This window comes from Pelodiscus sinensis, chromosome 1 (genome assembly GCF_049634645.1).
Source record: "Pelodiscus sinensis isolate JC-2024 chromosome 1, ASM4963464v1, whole genome shotgun sequence".
NCBI lineage: Eukaryota > Metazoa > Chordata > Testudines > Trionychidae > Pelodiscus > Pelodiscus sinensis.
This window is the reverse complement of record NC_134711.1, coordinates 210,014,624-210,032,285: the sequence shown is the minus strand read 5'-3', so window position 1 is coordinate 210,032,285 and position 17,662 is coordinate 210,014,624. Positions and strand designations below refer to the sequence as shown.

At 46.8% G+C, this 17,662-nt stretch overlaps 1 protein-coding gene across 2 annotated transcripts in view; it reads left to right on the top strand.

Moving 5' to 3' along the window:
• BEND2 (BEN domain containing 2) overlaps positions 1-10,379 on the top strand; it is a 49,772-nt gene extending 39,393 nt beyond the window's left edge. For both annotated transcript variants that reach the window (XM_075914011.1, XM_006113364.4), the window contains exon 12: positions 202-10,379. In XM_075914011.1, coding sequence (XP_075770126.1) covers positions 202-437 — 236 coding nt within the window. In that variant the 3' untranslated portion in view covers positions 438-10,379. The remainder of the gene's footprint in view (positions 1-201) is intronic.
• Positions 10,380-17,662: the final 7,283 nt, after the last annotated feature.

Here is a 17,662-nt window from a genome sequence, read left to right as displayed (position 1 = left end):
TAACTCTTTAAAAATAGACTTCATCATCACTCTAGCTTTGACCCTTATAACTTGATGGTTAGCTTGACTGTAACCTATACTGGGAGAGTGCACTTCTGAAGCCTTGTTTTGACCCAGTTGTGTCTAAATGAAATATGTGAGCAAAACAGAACTTGCACAAATAATTGATAACGCCCTACTTATCTGCTCGTTTATTGTTAGACTTTCTTCAAGAGAACTACCCATCTTTTGATCTAAAGGAAACTGGATATGATTGGAAAGCATGTGTGGCTGCCATAAATAGTACAATCCGCAGTCTTAGACATGACCATAAGAAAGCTGCAATTGGAGTCCGAAAGAAAGCCTTGGCCACACCAGCATCAAATGAAAAGAGTCCTCCGCAAAGCCCTACTTCAGTAAAGCCGTATGAAAGCAACACTATCAACCTTACAGACTAAAATGCTACATGTCTTACAACCACGTGACATTTCTTGCTGTAGGCTGTTCAAAATGCTATACAGAAGTCAGTCTTGTTTGCTTGTCCCTAGCACTGTGTAATATACTTCACGAGGCCAAAATGCCAGAAGACTTGGGATTCCTCTTTTCTTAAGCCAATGGCACTCATGCCCATCATAGAGATGACCAATGCCATTTGGTGCTAGATTGCATGATGGGCACTAGACTGACAAATATCTACTTTCAGTGAAGTACTGGCCCCAGAAGAGATCATTTTGCCTTGAAGGAGTACATTGTGCATCAGAAAGAGAAAATGATTGTCCCCCTGGACAAAAGAATAAGGATTCACAAAGCCTGTCTGGGTCAAGCTTCTTATGTTTGAGAAGGGAAACTTGCTCTTAACAGCTGGATAATATAAATGAAAAAAATTATAGCACAGAAAGGAGAATGTGATCTGTATTACACCACTTTTGGTTGGTGGACATCTTGGTTTTTTTCTTCCATCCTACAAAAAAAGATTTGTTGTAGGATAAGGGAAGATGAAGACAACTACAACAAATATAATTGCTAAGTAATATTTTCCTTTTCCCAGTGGTTTGGCTCTTGCCTGGAATATTGAGAGAGAATATTTTTGTATATATATATTCTGGTTCTCTTTTATTCAGTGTAAATTACAAAATATATTCATTTGAAGGATACTTAAGGAGTAGCATACCAACATAACCCACTGTTTTGTGTTTGGTATATGTTCCCTCTCTGTCTAATCCACAGAGGAAGGAGTCTTCTTGAACTTACAGCTAGAGAAGTTGGATCCTGATACACCAATGAAGCCAATGGAAGGCTTTCCATTGACTTCACTGGGCATGGCATCAAGCCATCAGTCCTTTAGCTCAAGCTAAAGAGACTCATGCTTTAGCTCTGTATGTCTTGGGTTTTTACTAAGATTACAGTCCTTACACCTATTCACACTCACCCAAAATAGTCACACTTTTTAGGTTTTTGGGCAGTTTGTTGTGAGCTATCAAGCATAGTTTCTCTGTGTTTTGTAGGTTGTTAGTAGTTGGAAGCATTTGACATCTAACTTTACAAAGTCAAAGTATGAAAGGTGAAAATGCAGAATATATTTTAAGACATTGTTTGTTTCCAAGATAGTCAGGATTGTTGGCAACTGTTGGGGAAGGAGGAAAAAAGGACTATAAGATTTTATACACATGTTAATAAAGCATCTTATTTTGGAGATTACTTGACTGTTATAGTCATAATAAATATATGAATAGAAAATAACATTCCATTTTTTACATGACTCTCTATACTCATGATGCATTTCATTGACAACCCCATTAGTTTCATTCATTCATAAATTGAAATGAAATTCAACAGCAATAATTGGATGCCAAACTTAAATATTTCATTTGCAGAAATAAAAGTTTCTGTTGCCTGGCCATGAGGTTTTTCAGTTATGGTCATTACATAGGTAATTCTCTCTGTCTCTCTGTCTCTGTCTCTCTCTCTCTCTCTGTCTCTGTCTCTCTCTCTCTCTCTCTCTCTCTATATATATATATATATATATGTTTGTGTCTCTGTCTGCGAGTCTGTTGGTTCAAGAACTGCTCCTAAATGGTAATAGCTAGGACTAGCAATTTAGTATGCAGCTTCCTCTTACCTTAACTTAAAGCAAGGTCAGGATTTGGTTGTGCCAGGACAACTGGAAGCCCTGGGAAAGGGACTGTTTTCCATAACATGCAATGGGAGTGGTTGCTGTTCGGAGATACATGATACTGAGAGGCCACTGAAGAGTGGGGAATGGGGTACCTCGGGCCTGGGTGCTTGCCTAGATTTGGCCCCCAGGGCTCCAGGCCCACCTCCAGCACTGGGGAGTCATGCTATTGCTCCAGCTCCCCTGGTGCTCCACAGTGGGACTGGAGAACACAAAATCTACTAGGGCTGATGTGCAAAGGGAATGTGGGGAGTGTCTCCTTCTCAGTCTGTGGGTCAGAGGTTCTCCGCTACTGCTGCAGAGTGCACATTGGGGGCTACTGCACCACCAAGGTGTGGCCAGCAGGACTGGGGCTCCACCATCTTGTCTGACACACCAAGCACACCGAGTAAGTAGCCTCCTGCCCCAAACCTTTTCTCTCCCTCCTGGCCCTTGGTCGCTGCACCGGGACTGGTGAAGAAGAAAGACCCCTGGCAGCTAGGGGAAAGCTGCGGGGAGAGAAAAGGCCTATGATGGCTGCAGGGGATTGGGGAGAGAGAAGTGGCCAGTGCTAGATGGGACCCCCCCTCACATACTGAGCCCCTCCTCACTTCTCAAACCTCACTCATGCACCCCATCCCCGAGCCTGCACTGGCCCCTCCCACATTCCCAAGGCCCTGTCTCCTCCTCCTCCCCTCACACACACTGCCAGCTCCCTGCCTGAAGAATCCAGGCAAAGCCAGGTAAGTTGCTGGTATACTTTTTGTTGTTGTTGTTGTTGCAATAATGAAGTTACTAAAATTCAATTGTAGTTGGTTCACAGGAAAAAAGGAGAAGATAATTTCAAAACTGTCAAAGGATGGAATTCAGAAGAGCATAACTTGTGTGCCAGATGAAGAAGAAATTAGTTGGAAATTAAACATCCGGTGCTAAATTCAGAGGAAGATGTAAATGATGGTGTAAACTGTGTAACATGCACACCAAAGGTGGGATGTCTCTATTTATCTTTTACCTTCCTCTTGGTTGCTTTTCTTTTAAAAGCCTCATTTCTAAGTCCCTTGCTATGCAAGCTACACAGACTTAATGTGTAAATTGACACCACCATTTACATCACATCTCAGTGTAGCCTATACTGTCCAAACTGCTTATAGAAACAGAGCTTGGGAAGGCTCACAAATAATAAGGGCTCAGTACGGCTTTCGTGGAAGCTGATGCAACTCTGTCTTTGACTGAGTTGCTTCTACTTTTTCCAGGACATAATTTAGCCAAAATCTATAATTGCTAAGGTAAAGTTGTAGGGGGTTTAATAATAAAAGGTGAAGCAGTACTGATTTAGGTATTTTGCTGAAGGGTTTATTTTTTCATCTTTAATTTATAGTATCCCAAATTTCTGGTACTGATGCTCAAAAACATTTACTTGTTTTCATTGTTACTTCTATTTTTAGTAAACAAGGTAATTGTGTTGTCTAGTATGTACAGTATAAGATCTCTGTGCAACAATTTTACAGAATATAAAACTATGTAATGTCTTTGTGAACCCAGTAACTTGAGATACCGGTTATTCCAGTAAATTTCAGATCTGGTTTATATCATACATGTTCCTGAAACATTATTTGGAATCCAAGTCCATTAAAAGAGTTGCCATGGCTTATCTCTTTGCAGTACCATGGTTTTGTATACTGTATCTATTGTTCTTCTTCGAGTGATGTCCCCATGGGTGTTCTGCTGCAGGTGTTGGGCTTGTCCTGGCACTGCAGATTAGAGATTCTTCAGCAGTGGTCTGCCAGAATGCGCATGCGTGTCGGACACCTCGTGCTGTTTGCACGGTTTCTTAGAGCAAGCAGTTCAGCTCACACCAATTCCTCCAAACCGTCCTTCAGTCACAGACGGAGTGAACACTTCTCCTCAAGATCCTGTTAGAGATTAAAGTAGTTTTGCTAGTTAGTTGTATTTAGTGATCGTTCTATTAGTAATATTAGTTAGCAGTAGGTCTTAGTTTCGTTTAAAAAAACCAACAACTGCTAATTGTATATAGTTCAGCCATGCTGGGATTGCTTGGGATTTAAAAGTGCGACTTGTAGGGAGCCCATGCTGGCCTCAGACGGGCATTCCTGCTGCATTCAATGCCTCGGAGAGGGTCACATACCTCCAAAGTGCTCTCAGTGTTCCAAGCTTACAGCGTGGGCGCGCAGGGACAGGGAGATGAAGCTCAGAATGCTACTGTTTGATAAAGCTCTAGAGCCTCCCCGAAAGGATTCACCCGTGGCCATGTCGGACTCGGCACAAAAAGATAGGCGCCGAGCGATTTTGCCGAGCTCTCATCCCTTGGCCAAGAAGAGACCTATCCTGTCTAAATTACTACCGACAATTTGTGTCTATCAGGGATAGACCAGGCACGTCAGGCATGGCCCATTCACACCGCCCAGACAAGGCTAAATCGGGCCGAAGTGCATTGGCACCGGGCGTAAGCCCACTGCCAGCGGCACCTACGCCATCCACAGCATCGATGGTGGCACACGCAACACCGGTGACTGACATGGCGCCAGCATTGGTGCCTGCAACACCAGCAACGTCTGCAGCACCGGCAATGTCTGCGGCACCGAGTAGACATCCCGTTCCACAGCAGCCAGTACCAACAAAAGCCCTATGTAAATCCTACAGAGTTGCCACTGCTCCGAGCCCGGGACATATTACTTTCTCCCTGGGCCCTTTGTCTCCCTCTCCTACCCCGTTGGAGCCAAGAAGTGAACATCGGCACTGGATTACTGTGGAACACCGCATTGCAATCTCACGCGCTCATTCACTACCCCATGATTATAACACACGCCGATATACACCGTCTCCATCTTTACCAAGGTGTAGATCTAGGTCACTCAGATCACCAATGCTCTCGGTGCACACCTGTTATCACGAGGACTGAAGAAGTATTTTCTCTTTGAGATATTCCTCACCACCTAGACGATACTATGATCACCACTACGATTGTTACTATTATGAATATTGCCGCCCAAGATGCTATTCCATTTCTCCATGCTACCATAGACCAGATGACAGACGGACCCTCACGGGATCCCCTTCTCCACCTACCACACGTCAGTCTACTCCTCCAAGAGCTTGATGCGAACTGCTTCACCTCTCTGAACCTGAGGAAGGCCAGATCTCTGACCCAGAGCAGCCACAAGAGCTCTCTCCTAATGACCCATCTTCGTCCTCTCCCGATGAGTCCATAATTCCAGGGGATGTGTCGCCACCTGATGATCTTCGCCAGTTTCAAGATCTTTTTAAGCGGGTCGCCAGCACTCAATAAGTCCAACTCAAGGAGGTGCAACAAAAACAGCTTCGCCTTTTAAAGAACCTCCAGCCATCTCAAAAGTCCAAGCTCGCCTTCACCTCGACGAGGCTATATTAGAGATGGCCGACAATATATGGCAGACGCCAACTTCAATACCAGCCACCGATAAAAAGGCTGATAAGAAATATATCGTCCCAGCCAAAGGCATGGACTTCCTTGTTGACACACCCACAACCCAACTCCCTCATGGTTGACGCTGCACAAGAGAGGGCAAAGAACTCACAGTACAGACTTAAACACCACTAATAAGGACATGAAAGAATTGGACCTTTTCGGTAGAAAGACATACACCTCAGCTACCCTAACGCTGAGGATGGCCAACTATTCAGCCCTCCTAGCCAACCACAATTTCCACAGAATAACAGGATGACCAACCAGCACAATAATCGGCAGCAGGTTTGATGTGTTGGTTGAGTGTCTGCACACTATTCCACTGTCTGACCACCAATGCAAAGAAGCTCGTTTGTTTCACCACTGCCTAAGACCATTTTGAAGTCGATGGGCCACCATCACCACTGACTGATGGGTCCTCGAGCTAGTAATGTCGTGTTATTCCATTCCATTCAACTCCCTTCCCCCCACTTCTCCACCCTCCCAGTTCCTCTTCAGGAACCCCTCTCACAAGTCCCAGTTAAGACAAGAAGTACTTCAGCTCCTTGCCATCGGAACGGTGGAAAGGGTACCCGAGCAATTCCAACGGAGGACGTTTTATTCCTGTTATTTTCTTACCCAAAAGAAGTCCCGTGGATGGAGACCAGTCTTAGATCTCCATCTACTCAACCAGCATCTTCGCAAACAAAGATTCAAAATGGTGACATTGGCATCCGTTTTCCCAGCCCTAGACAGTGGAGATTGGCTCGCGTCCCTCGACCATTAAGATGTGTACTTCATGTAACAATTCATTCGGCACACAGGTGCTTTTTGAGCTTTGTAGTTGGAACCAAACATTTTCAGTACTGTGTCCTAACTTTTGATCTCTCTTCGGCACCCTGGGTGTTCTCCATCGTGCCGGAATAATCATCTTCTCTTATCTCGACAATTGTTTGATCAAGGGCCCATCTTTCAATGATGCACAACAGTCCATGGCTGCAACAAGGGCAGTCTTCGAAGCCCTTGGCCTAATAATCAGTGTCCCAAAATTGTCCGTGATACCTCAGCAATCTTTGGAATTAATAGGTGCATGTCTGGACTCATCCATGGCCCAGACTTACCTGCCCGTCACCAGATTTCAAATGATCCAGGACTTAGTACATGTTCTCTCTACAAGTCCTGTAACGACTGTGCTCACCTGTCTAGAGCTTTTGGGACACAATAGCGACTACCACATCTGTTGTACCCCACGCCAGGCTTCATCTGTGCTGTCTCCAGTACTGATTAGCTTCGGTCTACGTTCCTGGCAAACACAATATTCACAGGTCAATTGTAGTACCACCAAATGTGGTAAAGTCGTTACAATGGTGGACATCCCCACCAATATTCTGCAGGGCGTGCCCTTCCACCAGCCTCAACCTACCATGCAAATTACCAATCCTTAGTAAGCGGGGGCAAACCTCAATGATCATCATGTACAGGGCCATTAGTCCATTCAAGAGACCTCCCACCGCATCACCTTTCTAGAACTGAGAGCAGTTTTCAACACATACAAGCACTTTCTTACCTTTATCAGGGACCATGCTATCAGGTCATGCTCACCAACAACATGACCACGGTTTTCTGTATAAATTACCAGGGAGGGACTCGATCACATCTTCTCTGTGCAGAGTCAATATGCCTATGGAATTGGTGTGTCCGTCACGTCACAATATTAGCGTTGTACCTACCTGGCAAGGACAGTATCACTGCTGATGCACTCAGCAGGTACTTTGTTGCGAACCATGAGTGGGAACTACAACCCTGGTGCTGCGTGAAATCTTCGGTTTCTGGGGCTTTCCCGTCATAGATCTATTCACCATGCATCTGAACGTGAAGTGCCATCATTACTGCTCCAGGGCAGGCGTTGGTCTGAACTCCCATGGGGACGCATTCCTTCTTGATTGGGGGCGGGGGAGTCCATCTGTTGTATGCCTGTTCCCCAATTCCCATGATACCAAGAGTCCTAGAGAAGATTGCGACAGAAAAGGCAACGGTAATCCTCATAGTCCCTTTTTGGCCACATCGGAGTTGGCTACCTTTCTTTTTTGCATGTCACCTCATGCACCCTATCCCCTACCCAGTCGCCGCAACCTGCTGATCCAGGAGCACCCTGGTGCACCCTCGCTCCGACCACCTTTGTCTCACAGCATGGCTCGTAACTGGTTCCAGGACTCGGCGTTGATCTGCTCCCAACAGGTCAAACATGTTCTTCTCCACAGTCGGAGACCCACTACCCAGTCTACTGACTGGCACAAATGGCGAAGATTTGGTTCCTGGTGTGCGCAGAATAATCTGGACCTGACCTCATTCACCGCATCCTTGACTACGTACTCCATTTAAGGAATTCCGGTCTAGTGAACGTCGCTTAGGGTTCACCTTGCTACAATCACTACTTTTCGAGAGCCAATAGATGGGTACTTGATCTTCGCTCATCCATTGTCCAAGAGGTTTATGAAGGGAGTAGCAAACCTTTACCTACCACGCAGAGATCTGCCCCAACCGTGGAACTTAAAACTTGTCCTGGATGCCCTGATACAGCCTCCCTTTGAGCCTTTGGCAATCTGCCCCTTGTTACTATTGACTACCAAGGTCACTTTTCTCTTAGCTGTGACATCAGTGACATCTGAGACAAAGATGGACGGGTTGGGAGCTCACCGCACTTTCTGCTACACCCCCTTATATCGTATTTACAACCGAAGGGGTTACACTCCAACCACTACCATATTTCATACCTAAAATTAATTCAGACTTTCATGTTAACGAGTCTTTCGTCCTCCAACCTTCCTACTCCAAACCACACTCCTCGCAACGGCACGCCATGCTCTACACACTAGATGTGTGCAGAGCATTGGCCTTCTACATTGATAGGACACGACCGTTTCGCAATTCCCAATGGCTCTTAGTATCGGTGGCAGATCATTCCAAAGGCAACCATCTTTCCGCACAGTGCATTTCGAAACTTATTGTCCAGTGCATAGTGTGCTGTTGTTTGTTACAAAACAAACCTTTACCGGGCACACCAAAAGCCCATTCCACTAGGGCAGTAACAGCCTCTATAGCTTTTCTGAAGGGAGTATCTTTACAGGACGTCGGCCTAGCAGCCACCTGGTCCTCTAACTCCACCTTCGCAAAACATTACGCTATCCCCAACAGCTTCATCAGTGACTCAGCAGTTGCCTCAGCGGTGCTATCTACACTAGTAAAGCCTTAGCTCCGAAGCGCCGTGAGCTTTCATGGGCACTGCTATGTAGTCACCTACAGTGGAGCACCCATGGGGACATCGCTCGAAGAAGAAAAGGAAGTTACTCACCTTGGTGCAGTAACATCTGTTCTTCGAGATGTATCCCTGTGAGTGCTCCATGACCCACCCTCCTCCCCGCTTTGGAGTTCTCCTTGTATGTATTCCAGATAAAGGCAATTAGGAGGAAACTGGTGGGAGCTGGACTACGCGCTTTAAGAAACGTCGCAAATGGCATGAGGTGCCCGATGTGCATGCGCGGTCTGGCAGACCATTGCTGACGAATCTCCAATCTGCCCACCCTCGGGGACACACATCTCTAAGAACAGTAATTTCCTTTTATAAGGCAAGTTTACTCATGAAACTAAGTTATTCATAACCCATGTCCATTTGCTTAAGACAATCATCTAAAGAATGTGTATCCATCACCATTAGCAAAATGTAACTCATGGTATGTCCATGCTGCAATCAAAGATGTGATTGCAGCTACTTGGAGGGATACCAGATCTAGGTTTAGTGTAGCTAGTGCTGTGATAAATAGCAATGAGGAAGTGACAGCACTGAAGCTTGTGCCTCAGTATCTTCATTGCACTGTAGATGCACTAAAAATATTAAAGTTAGCTTGGATATGCTGACACAAGTAGCAATCACACCTACTAGCAGTGTAGACCTATCCATAGAGAGGGATTTGTGCTTTCATTTTAAAATGTTAAATGGTGTGGTCTGCTTCTGGACTTGTACCTGCATAAAAAAATCATATTGTTCAGTCCCATGCAGTTTTCGCCATTATAATAGGCCAAATTCTGTTATTTCTATATTGTAAACCTGGAGTAATGCTACTGAAAGCTGTGGAGCTATACCAAATTGATAGCGGCTTAGCTAATCATCAGAATTGGCTCCATAGTTTGTTCCACAGGCCCTAATTTTACAAGTTGTTCAATCAATACAGCCATCCTTTTGTAAAACCCATTCATTTCACTGGGTCTGTGTGTGACACAAAGGTTCTGTGTGCAGAACCATGCAAGATTGGGTCTTTAGTTACTATTTAGGCTTCAATGGACTTATTTTCACTGTAGACTTTTAGCCATTATTATTTAGTCCTCAAGTTTAATGTTTGAAATACAGTTGTTCTTGTTTATAACCAAAAAACTATCCTCATTCTTCTTTGGGATCCTCTTTGCAAAAATACCAAGAGTTTTGAAATCCAGTCTGTGGTTATTTCCAGTTGCAAAACTCAGAAAAATACCAAAAATGTTTAGATTTTTTTTCTGCATTTGTAGAGAATTTTTCTACTGTCATCAACAGATGTAAATGTCAGAATGACATATTTATAGATTTAGCTAATGAGCACTGAGTTCTGTCAATGTGGTCCATACATCTATCTTCCATTCTGAAGAGACCCAAATAACTGAATAAAAAATAATAAAATCCTCATAATTGTACCAGATTTGCTAACTTTTGTAAAATGTATTTTGCCCTTTAGGAAAGAATATTTTACAAATAAAACTAGAATATATTTGCTGCTCTACTGACTGAAAGCGTATTAAATACGGGTGTTTCTTGTTTGGGGACCATGATTGAAAGATATTTTTACCTGGAAAGGGGGTTTTCTTGGGTCTTCTATCAGGCACATAGGCTTTGGGAAAAGTTTTTGCCTAAGATTAGCTGGCTGCTTCTGCACATTATAAAAACTGATTAGTTTGGCCATCGTAATCATAGGTAACCAGATGATGTGTCAGAAAGCCAATGTTATACAAAATCCTATTATATAAAATCATTTTATTTATTTGTCATCTTAGGCCTTGCCTACATGAGAAAGTTGCAAGGGGTAACTTTAAAATGGTTTAGCTAAGCCAGAGCAAATCCTTGTGGCTATGTCTACACTGGCATGATTTTCCGGAAATGCTTTTAACAGAAAAGTTTTCCGTTAAAAGCATTTTTGGAAAAGCGCATCTAGATTGGCACGGGCGCTTTTCCGCAAAAGCACTTTTTGCGGAAAAGCGTCTGTACCAATCTAGACGCGGTTTTGTGCAAAAAAGCCCCGATCGCCACTTTAGCCATCAGGGCTTTTTTGCGCAAAACAGTACTGTGCTGTCTACACTGGCCCTCTTGCACAAATGATTTGCGCAAGAGGACTTTTGCCCGAATGGGAGCAGCACAGTATTTCCGCAAGAACACTGATAATCTTACATGAGATCGTCAGAGTTCTTGCGGAAATTCAAGTGGCCAATGTAGACAGCTGGCAAGTTTTTCCGCAAAAGCAAAAAGGAAAAACTTGCCAGTCTAGGCACAGCCTATGTGAATATGTTTGTGTGGGTGTAGCTTAGGTCAATTAAGAATCTGTTTTAAGACAACCTAAAAGAAGCCATCATAAACATGAAACAAGGATGTCTGCAAAGGCACTTGCACCAGTCTGTCTAAGTCAACTGAGGAATTAATTTTAACCAGTGCAACTTTTTAGTGTGAACAAGATCTTATTCTGACATGAACCTAGTTTCAAGCTAGATTCTAGAATCAAGGTACTTGTTTCAACATCTTAATATATCACACTTACTGGGCAACTGACACAATTCAAATCCAGAGACCACTACATGTCTACTTAATAACTATAACATTTAGACAATAAAACCGTTATTTATGCATCCATAGAAGACATGTAAATGAGTATAGTATTTTCACATTTTAATGCAGTCCAGTATTTAAAATATGGGTATGAAAAGACAATGCAGATTTGAAGAACATTCACGTTTAGTCATGAAACTTGGGTTTTACACATACATTACATCGAGAATGAAAAGAGCTGCTAACATGAAACATTCTAGAATGCATTTACAGCTTAATATTGATTCTACACAAATGCAATGATACAAAAGGAAATACTGCAACAAATTGAGAGACTGATCTTATAGTCACAGATCAATCTGCAGACTTCAGTGGAAGTTTTGTATAAGACTGAGCCCTTCAGCCACTTACGGAAAAACCTAAGGCAGGAAAAACAACTCCCAAAATATTTCCTCAGTTTTCAATATATCATTCCTGTGAAAGTCACAGGAAGAGTGGGGGAAGGTCTTGCTCTGAATTCTTACATCTTGGGGGTTCTGCCAGAGGTGACAGCCATGCACGTGGAGGTGGTCTGTGTGCAGAACAGACTGTTGGGTGCCTTCCACAAGGTCCTGGGCAGCACAGCTTCATTGCAGGTATGTTAGCAGACACCCTCCCTTCCACTCATTACAGCCCCATCATGTTGCCAGGGGTGCATGAGTAGATGGGTACGAAAGATGGAGTTAGTGCAATACAATGAGCACAATATATCTAGTTCCCTGTACACAACAACCCACTAAGGCAGTGGTGGCTAATCTGCAGCCCAATTTGGTTCTACATGCAGCCCCTTGGGGTTCTACATGCAACCCATACACCCTCCTTTCTGCATCCTCCCTCTGTGTCTCTTGTGCACTGGATGCCCTACACTTGCCTATTCCCCTCCCTCACGGCATTTCCTGAGCACTGTGGATCAGCTGATTCACAGAAGCAGGGACTGGGCACAAATCAGCCGATTCACAGTGCTCCAGGAATGCTTGAATAGAGCAGAGGGAGAAGGGAGGGACATGTTTAGGGAAGAGGGCAGGTGGGAGTTTAAGGACCAGAATGTAGTTGGGACAGGGCCTGGAGCGGAGCTGAGAGGAGGGTCGAGCAGGCCCTGGCAAAATGACATGCATTTAAAGTAAGGGCATGTGTGAGGTGCATGCTGATTGCCAGGGCTTGACAAATGCACTCACCCACTCACCCGTGGCGAGTAGATTTTTCCAGCTGGCGAGTGCAGGGGCGGACTGGCCCGGTGGGCTGTTGTGACGGGCTGGCTGAAGTCCGCACTATGGGTGGTGCGGCCCCATCCAATCTGCTGGCCGGCGGAGGATCAGAGCGCTGCTGGGAAGGGGGAAGTGTGGCGAGTCTTCCCACTGGGCTTCCTGCGTGCAGCTCCGGCGTGAGGAGGCGGGGTGGGACGCCAGGATGCTGGCATGACCTGGCCCAGCTGATTTTAAAGGGCCGCGGCAGCTCGGCTCTGGCTGCGTGTCTCTGGGACCTGGCTGTGGCATGTGGCACAGCCAGGTCCGCCCCGCCGGCTCCAGTCCTGCCACGTCCCCAGTCCCCCTTTGTCTCCACGCCGCCCATTCCCCATGCTTCCCCTGCACCCCGGACCTCCTGCTCTCCCTCTTCCCTGTGACCCTTTGGCTCTGCGCTGCCCCCCCCAACTCTGTGCTGCCCGTTCCCTGGACTGCCCCTAGACCCTGATCCCTCCCATTCCTCGTGTCCCATTCTCTGTGCCTCCACCACAGCCTGCTATCCCCGATCCCTGCATCCCTCTGGCTCTGTGCCTCCCGTTCCCCGTGCCACCCCCATACTCCCCCACTGTTCCCTGCACCCCTCTGACTCGGTGCTGTTTCTGCACCCTGCTCTCCCTGTGGGTCGGGAGTGAAGAGTGCTTGCCCATAGGAAGGGGCTGGACAGGGCAAGGAAAAGGCTGCTGTGACCCAGCAGCAAGTGAAAGGGGGAGTTCACTTGAAGTGCTTTTGCCTTTATGGAAAAAAATGAATGAAAATGCGATTTGCTATTTATAGGGTTAAAATGCCAGGACCAAAAAAAAAAAACATTGCAAAATGCAAATGTGTGTAAAAGACAACAAAGGGAACAAAGGGGGGGGGGAATGTTTTGCTTAGGGCAGCAAAAAACTTAGAGCTGGCCCCTGGGGAGGGGAAAAATATGGGGAAGAGGCTTGTGCTGAGGGGAGGAGGTCAGGAGAAGAAGAAGAAGAAGAAGAAAGGGGAAGGCACCAAGGGACAGGGGTGCAGGAGACACAAATGCCAGGGGGCCAAGTGCAGACAATGAGGAAAAAGGCAGGAGGGGAGGTGTCAGTTGGAGGGGGGACAGGGTGATGCTGGGAGAGGAGAGGGTAAGGGCACTGGGGGCTACAGGAGGAGGGGGAGGTGCTGGGAGATGGCTTGAAAGAAGGGGTGGGCATGAGGAAGGCGGTGATGGAGCAAGGCATGTGCGAGGTCACAGAGGAGCATGAGGGGAACGGGCAGAGGGTGCTGAGGGGGTGGGTATCAGGGAAAAAGAGAGCAAAGGGGGCAGAGGCAGTGAGGGAAGGGGGGAGGCACCAGGAGGGTGCAGGTGCCAAGGGATTCTGGGGGTGAAGCAGAAGGGGAGGGACCAGCACCAGAGGAGAGAGGCAGGGCAGGTGTGTAGAGGGAGGTTTTAGGAGAGGGGATGAAGAGGGGTAGCTCACACGATCAGAGTGGGGCTACTGGAGGAGTGGGCATAGGGCGGAGAGAAGGGTTGGCGGAGGGGGGCAGGTCTCAGGAGGGCTGAGGGCAGTGAGAAGGGCAGGAGTCAGGACAGCAGAGGGTGAGAGGTTGGGGGGCAGCAGGCACATGGGGAGCTGATGGAGCAAGTGGAGGAGACATGGCAGCAGAGGGAAAAGGTAGAGGTTCATAAGATATTTATTAATAACCTAGGTGATATTTATTCATAACTTATTAGTAATTACTGTTCTTATTCTTATTAGGAATTTATGCCATTAAAAAAACACTTTTTGTGGGGGAGGGTAGCGAGTCCCTTTTTTGTCTGGCAAGTAGGGTTTTCCATAATTTGTCGACTCCTGCCAATTGCAAACAACATTGTGAGAGCTGTGTGCTCCCTCAATTTGTTACTTCTGCCAGCAATTTAATTTTGTTACTTTTTTCTATCAATGGATCATTTTGTGTTGGAAAGGCATGATAAAGAAGGAGAATCAAATGCAATGTATTTAATCTCATTCTTGGAGTCAGACCTGATTTCAGTCTTGTAGCCTGCTGAAATGAAGGAGGGCCACTTACGTGGCCCACTCGCTAGCCTTGGTTCTTCTTTGAGCAGTGTCCCGTGGGTGCTCCACGGTTGGTGTCGGGCTTGTCCCAGCGCCGCAGATCGGAGATCTTTTCCAGCTGTAGTCTGCCGGACCGCGCATGCGCGAAGTGTGGCTCATGGCTTTTCATGCCATTTGAGTGTGTGCGGTCCAGCCCCCGCCAGTTCCTCCTGACCGTCCTCGGCCGCGGACAGACTCAACGCTCTCTCCATAATTCCTGTCAGAAAGAGAGAGAGAGTTTACATTTAGTTGTAGTATATAATCTTAGTATAGTTATAGTTATTGTTCCTAACCAGTTATAGTTCCAGTCATTTAAAAAAAAAAACATTTTTCCTTCTATAGTTACTGTAAATAGTTTCAATGCCTGGTTTTAAGAAATGCGACGAATGTCGCAAGGCAATGCCTGCCTCCTATGGCCATTCCCTGTGTATCAGGTGTGTAGGGGAAGTCCACATATCTTCAAAATGTCCCCATTGCTCAAAGTTCACGGCTATAGCAAGGAGAGATAGGGACATGCGTTTGAAAATCTTGCTGTTCGACAAAGCCCTGCAGCCCCAAACTCAACAATCTAAGGGGCACGCAGAACAACCCAAGAAAGTGAAGAGGAAACTATCTCCATCACAATCCCTTCCACCTTCACGGGTGAGCATCGGGGTTAAGCCAGGGACCTCAGAGGCACCTACCACACGGGGTGCTGGAAAACCAAAAATCAGCCGGAGTAAGTCAGCTTCAAGCTCGACAGTCTCAGCCATTCCCTCAATCTCTAAACCACTCCCAGGGACTTCCACTGCTCCGAGACCCTCTCCCAGTGCTAGATGCTCCCCGACACCGACTCTCTCCCCGGCACGGGACCCAGCACCGAGTTGCTCCTCAGCACAGGAACACTCATCGACACTGACTCATACTCTGGCATGATCATAATCGTCAGATCAGAGTCGCTCTCTGCCCCAGATAGGTGCGGCACCGAGGTGTCCCTCACCTTTAAGACACTCTCCGGTGTCTCGACGATTGCCGGCACCAAGACAACCGGCACCAAGATCACCGGCGCAGAAGCGCTCTGAGACATCTGAGCGCCCTTCGTCGCCTATAAGCTTTCCAGTGCCGAGTCAATCACCAACACAAAGGAGTCTTTCGCCTCCTTCATGCTTCTCGGCACCAAGGCATCAGACACTGGCGAGGTGTTCACCGGCGCTGAGACTTTTCTCCCTGTCAAGGCACTCGCTGGCACCCAGTCACCCTTCTGCATCAGGCTGCTCGCCGACACACAGGCGCTCCTCTCCATCAAGACACTCTCCGGCACCAAGGCGTCCCTCACCTTTGAGACGATCCTCTCCCTCTAAACACACGCCGGCCCCAACACGATCGCCGGTACCGAGAGGTTCCCCAGTAACAATCATCCCTTTGGCATGCCTCTCGGTGCCGGAGGGCACCGCGGCACTGACTCCTTCAGTGCCAGTGCAGCTCTTTCCCCATACAGCAATCTCCACACCAACTTCCTCTCCACTGGAGCAGCTGTTGGCATTACCTACTCAACATAAGGCCAGGAAACTGCCATCGCTATCACCAAGCCCAGAATTCTCACCTGAGCTACGATCACCATCTCCATCGTACCCCAGATACTCGAGTAACCGCCATGCTTCTCCACAACCAAAACATCACTATCATCATGATCACCGGTAGTCCAGCTATACCACCTACTATAGAGAAAGGTCACGGTCTCCCGGATCACCCATGCTTTCGACCCACTCTGATTATTACACATGGTACCGACATTCTTCATTGCCATACCATCACCAGAGGTCTCCATCACAACATCGCCGGTCGCCTTGTACACGCTCCCACTCCTCTGTCACGAGGGAGCACCCTAATTCTTCCCCATCTTCAAGACCACCAACTCCCTCAGGGTCTCCATCGCACACCCGGGTTATACAGCAACCTCTTTCCACTCAAGAGCCTGAACCCGATAGGTCACCTCCGGACCAATTCTCCTCATCCCCAGACGACGCAGTTTTTCAAGGGGACACTTCACCCTCGGACAATCTCCATCAATTTCAGGAGCTTTTTAAAAGTGGCAGAGAGCCAAAATGTGCAGGTGGGGGACGTTCAGCAAAAACATCATCACCTCCTCTGTAACACCAAACAGTCTCACCTGGCCAAAATCTCCCTGCCGTTGGATGAAGCTATTCTGGAGGTAGCTAATGATATTTGGCAGCTGCCTGCGTCCGCCCCACCCACAAATAAAAAGGCGGATAAAAAGAACTTCGTTCCCACCAAAGGGATGGAGTTTCTTTTTACTCACCCACAGCCCAATTCATTGGTTGTGGATGCTGTACAACAAAAAGCAAAGATGCCCCAATATAAGCATACTGTTGCAGATAAGGACAGTAAGTGCCTTGACTTATTTGGCCACAAAGTATATTCCTCGGCAACACTCACTCTTCACATGGCCAACTATTCAGCATTGTTGGCAAATCACAATTTTGACAATTATGCCAAATTAGTGCCGCTACTTGAACACCTACCAGACACCAAACGGGACATCTTAAGGGCAGTAATACAGGAAGGATACTCAGCTTCCAGAATGGCTTTACATATTGCTCTGGATACGGCCAGCACTGCAGCGCGCACAACAGCAACATCGGTCGTTACGCGCAGGGCATCCTGGCTGCAGCAGTCGTCTGCCCCAAAGGATCCAAATGATACAATCCTTATCAAAGGCAAAGACCCCTTCTCCAGCAGCCTCCTCCATACAGGCCACATGAGCAACAAAGGGGTAGACAACACCAACAACAAAGGCACCCTCCACCTAACGCGTCTACCCAATAGGGTAGCAGACAGCAGGTTTGACGCTCCCATCGAGGGACTGAGAGCCATTCCCGCTATTATTGGTCTGAGTGCTACAAAGGCGAT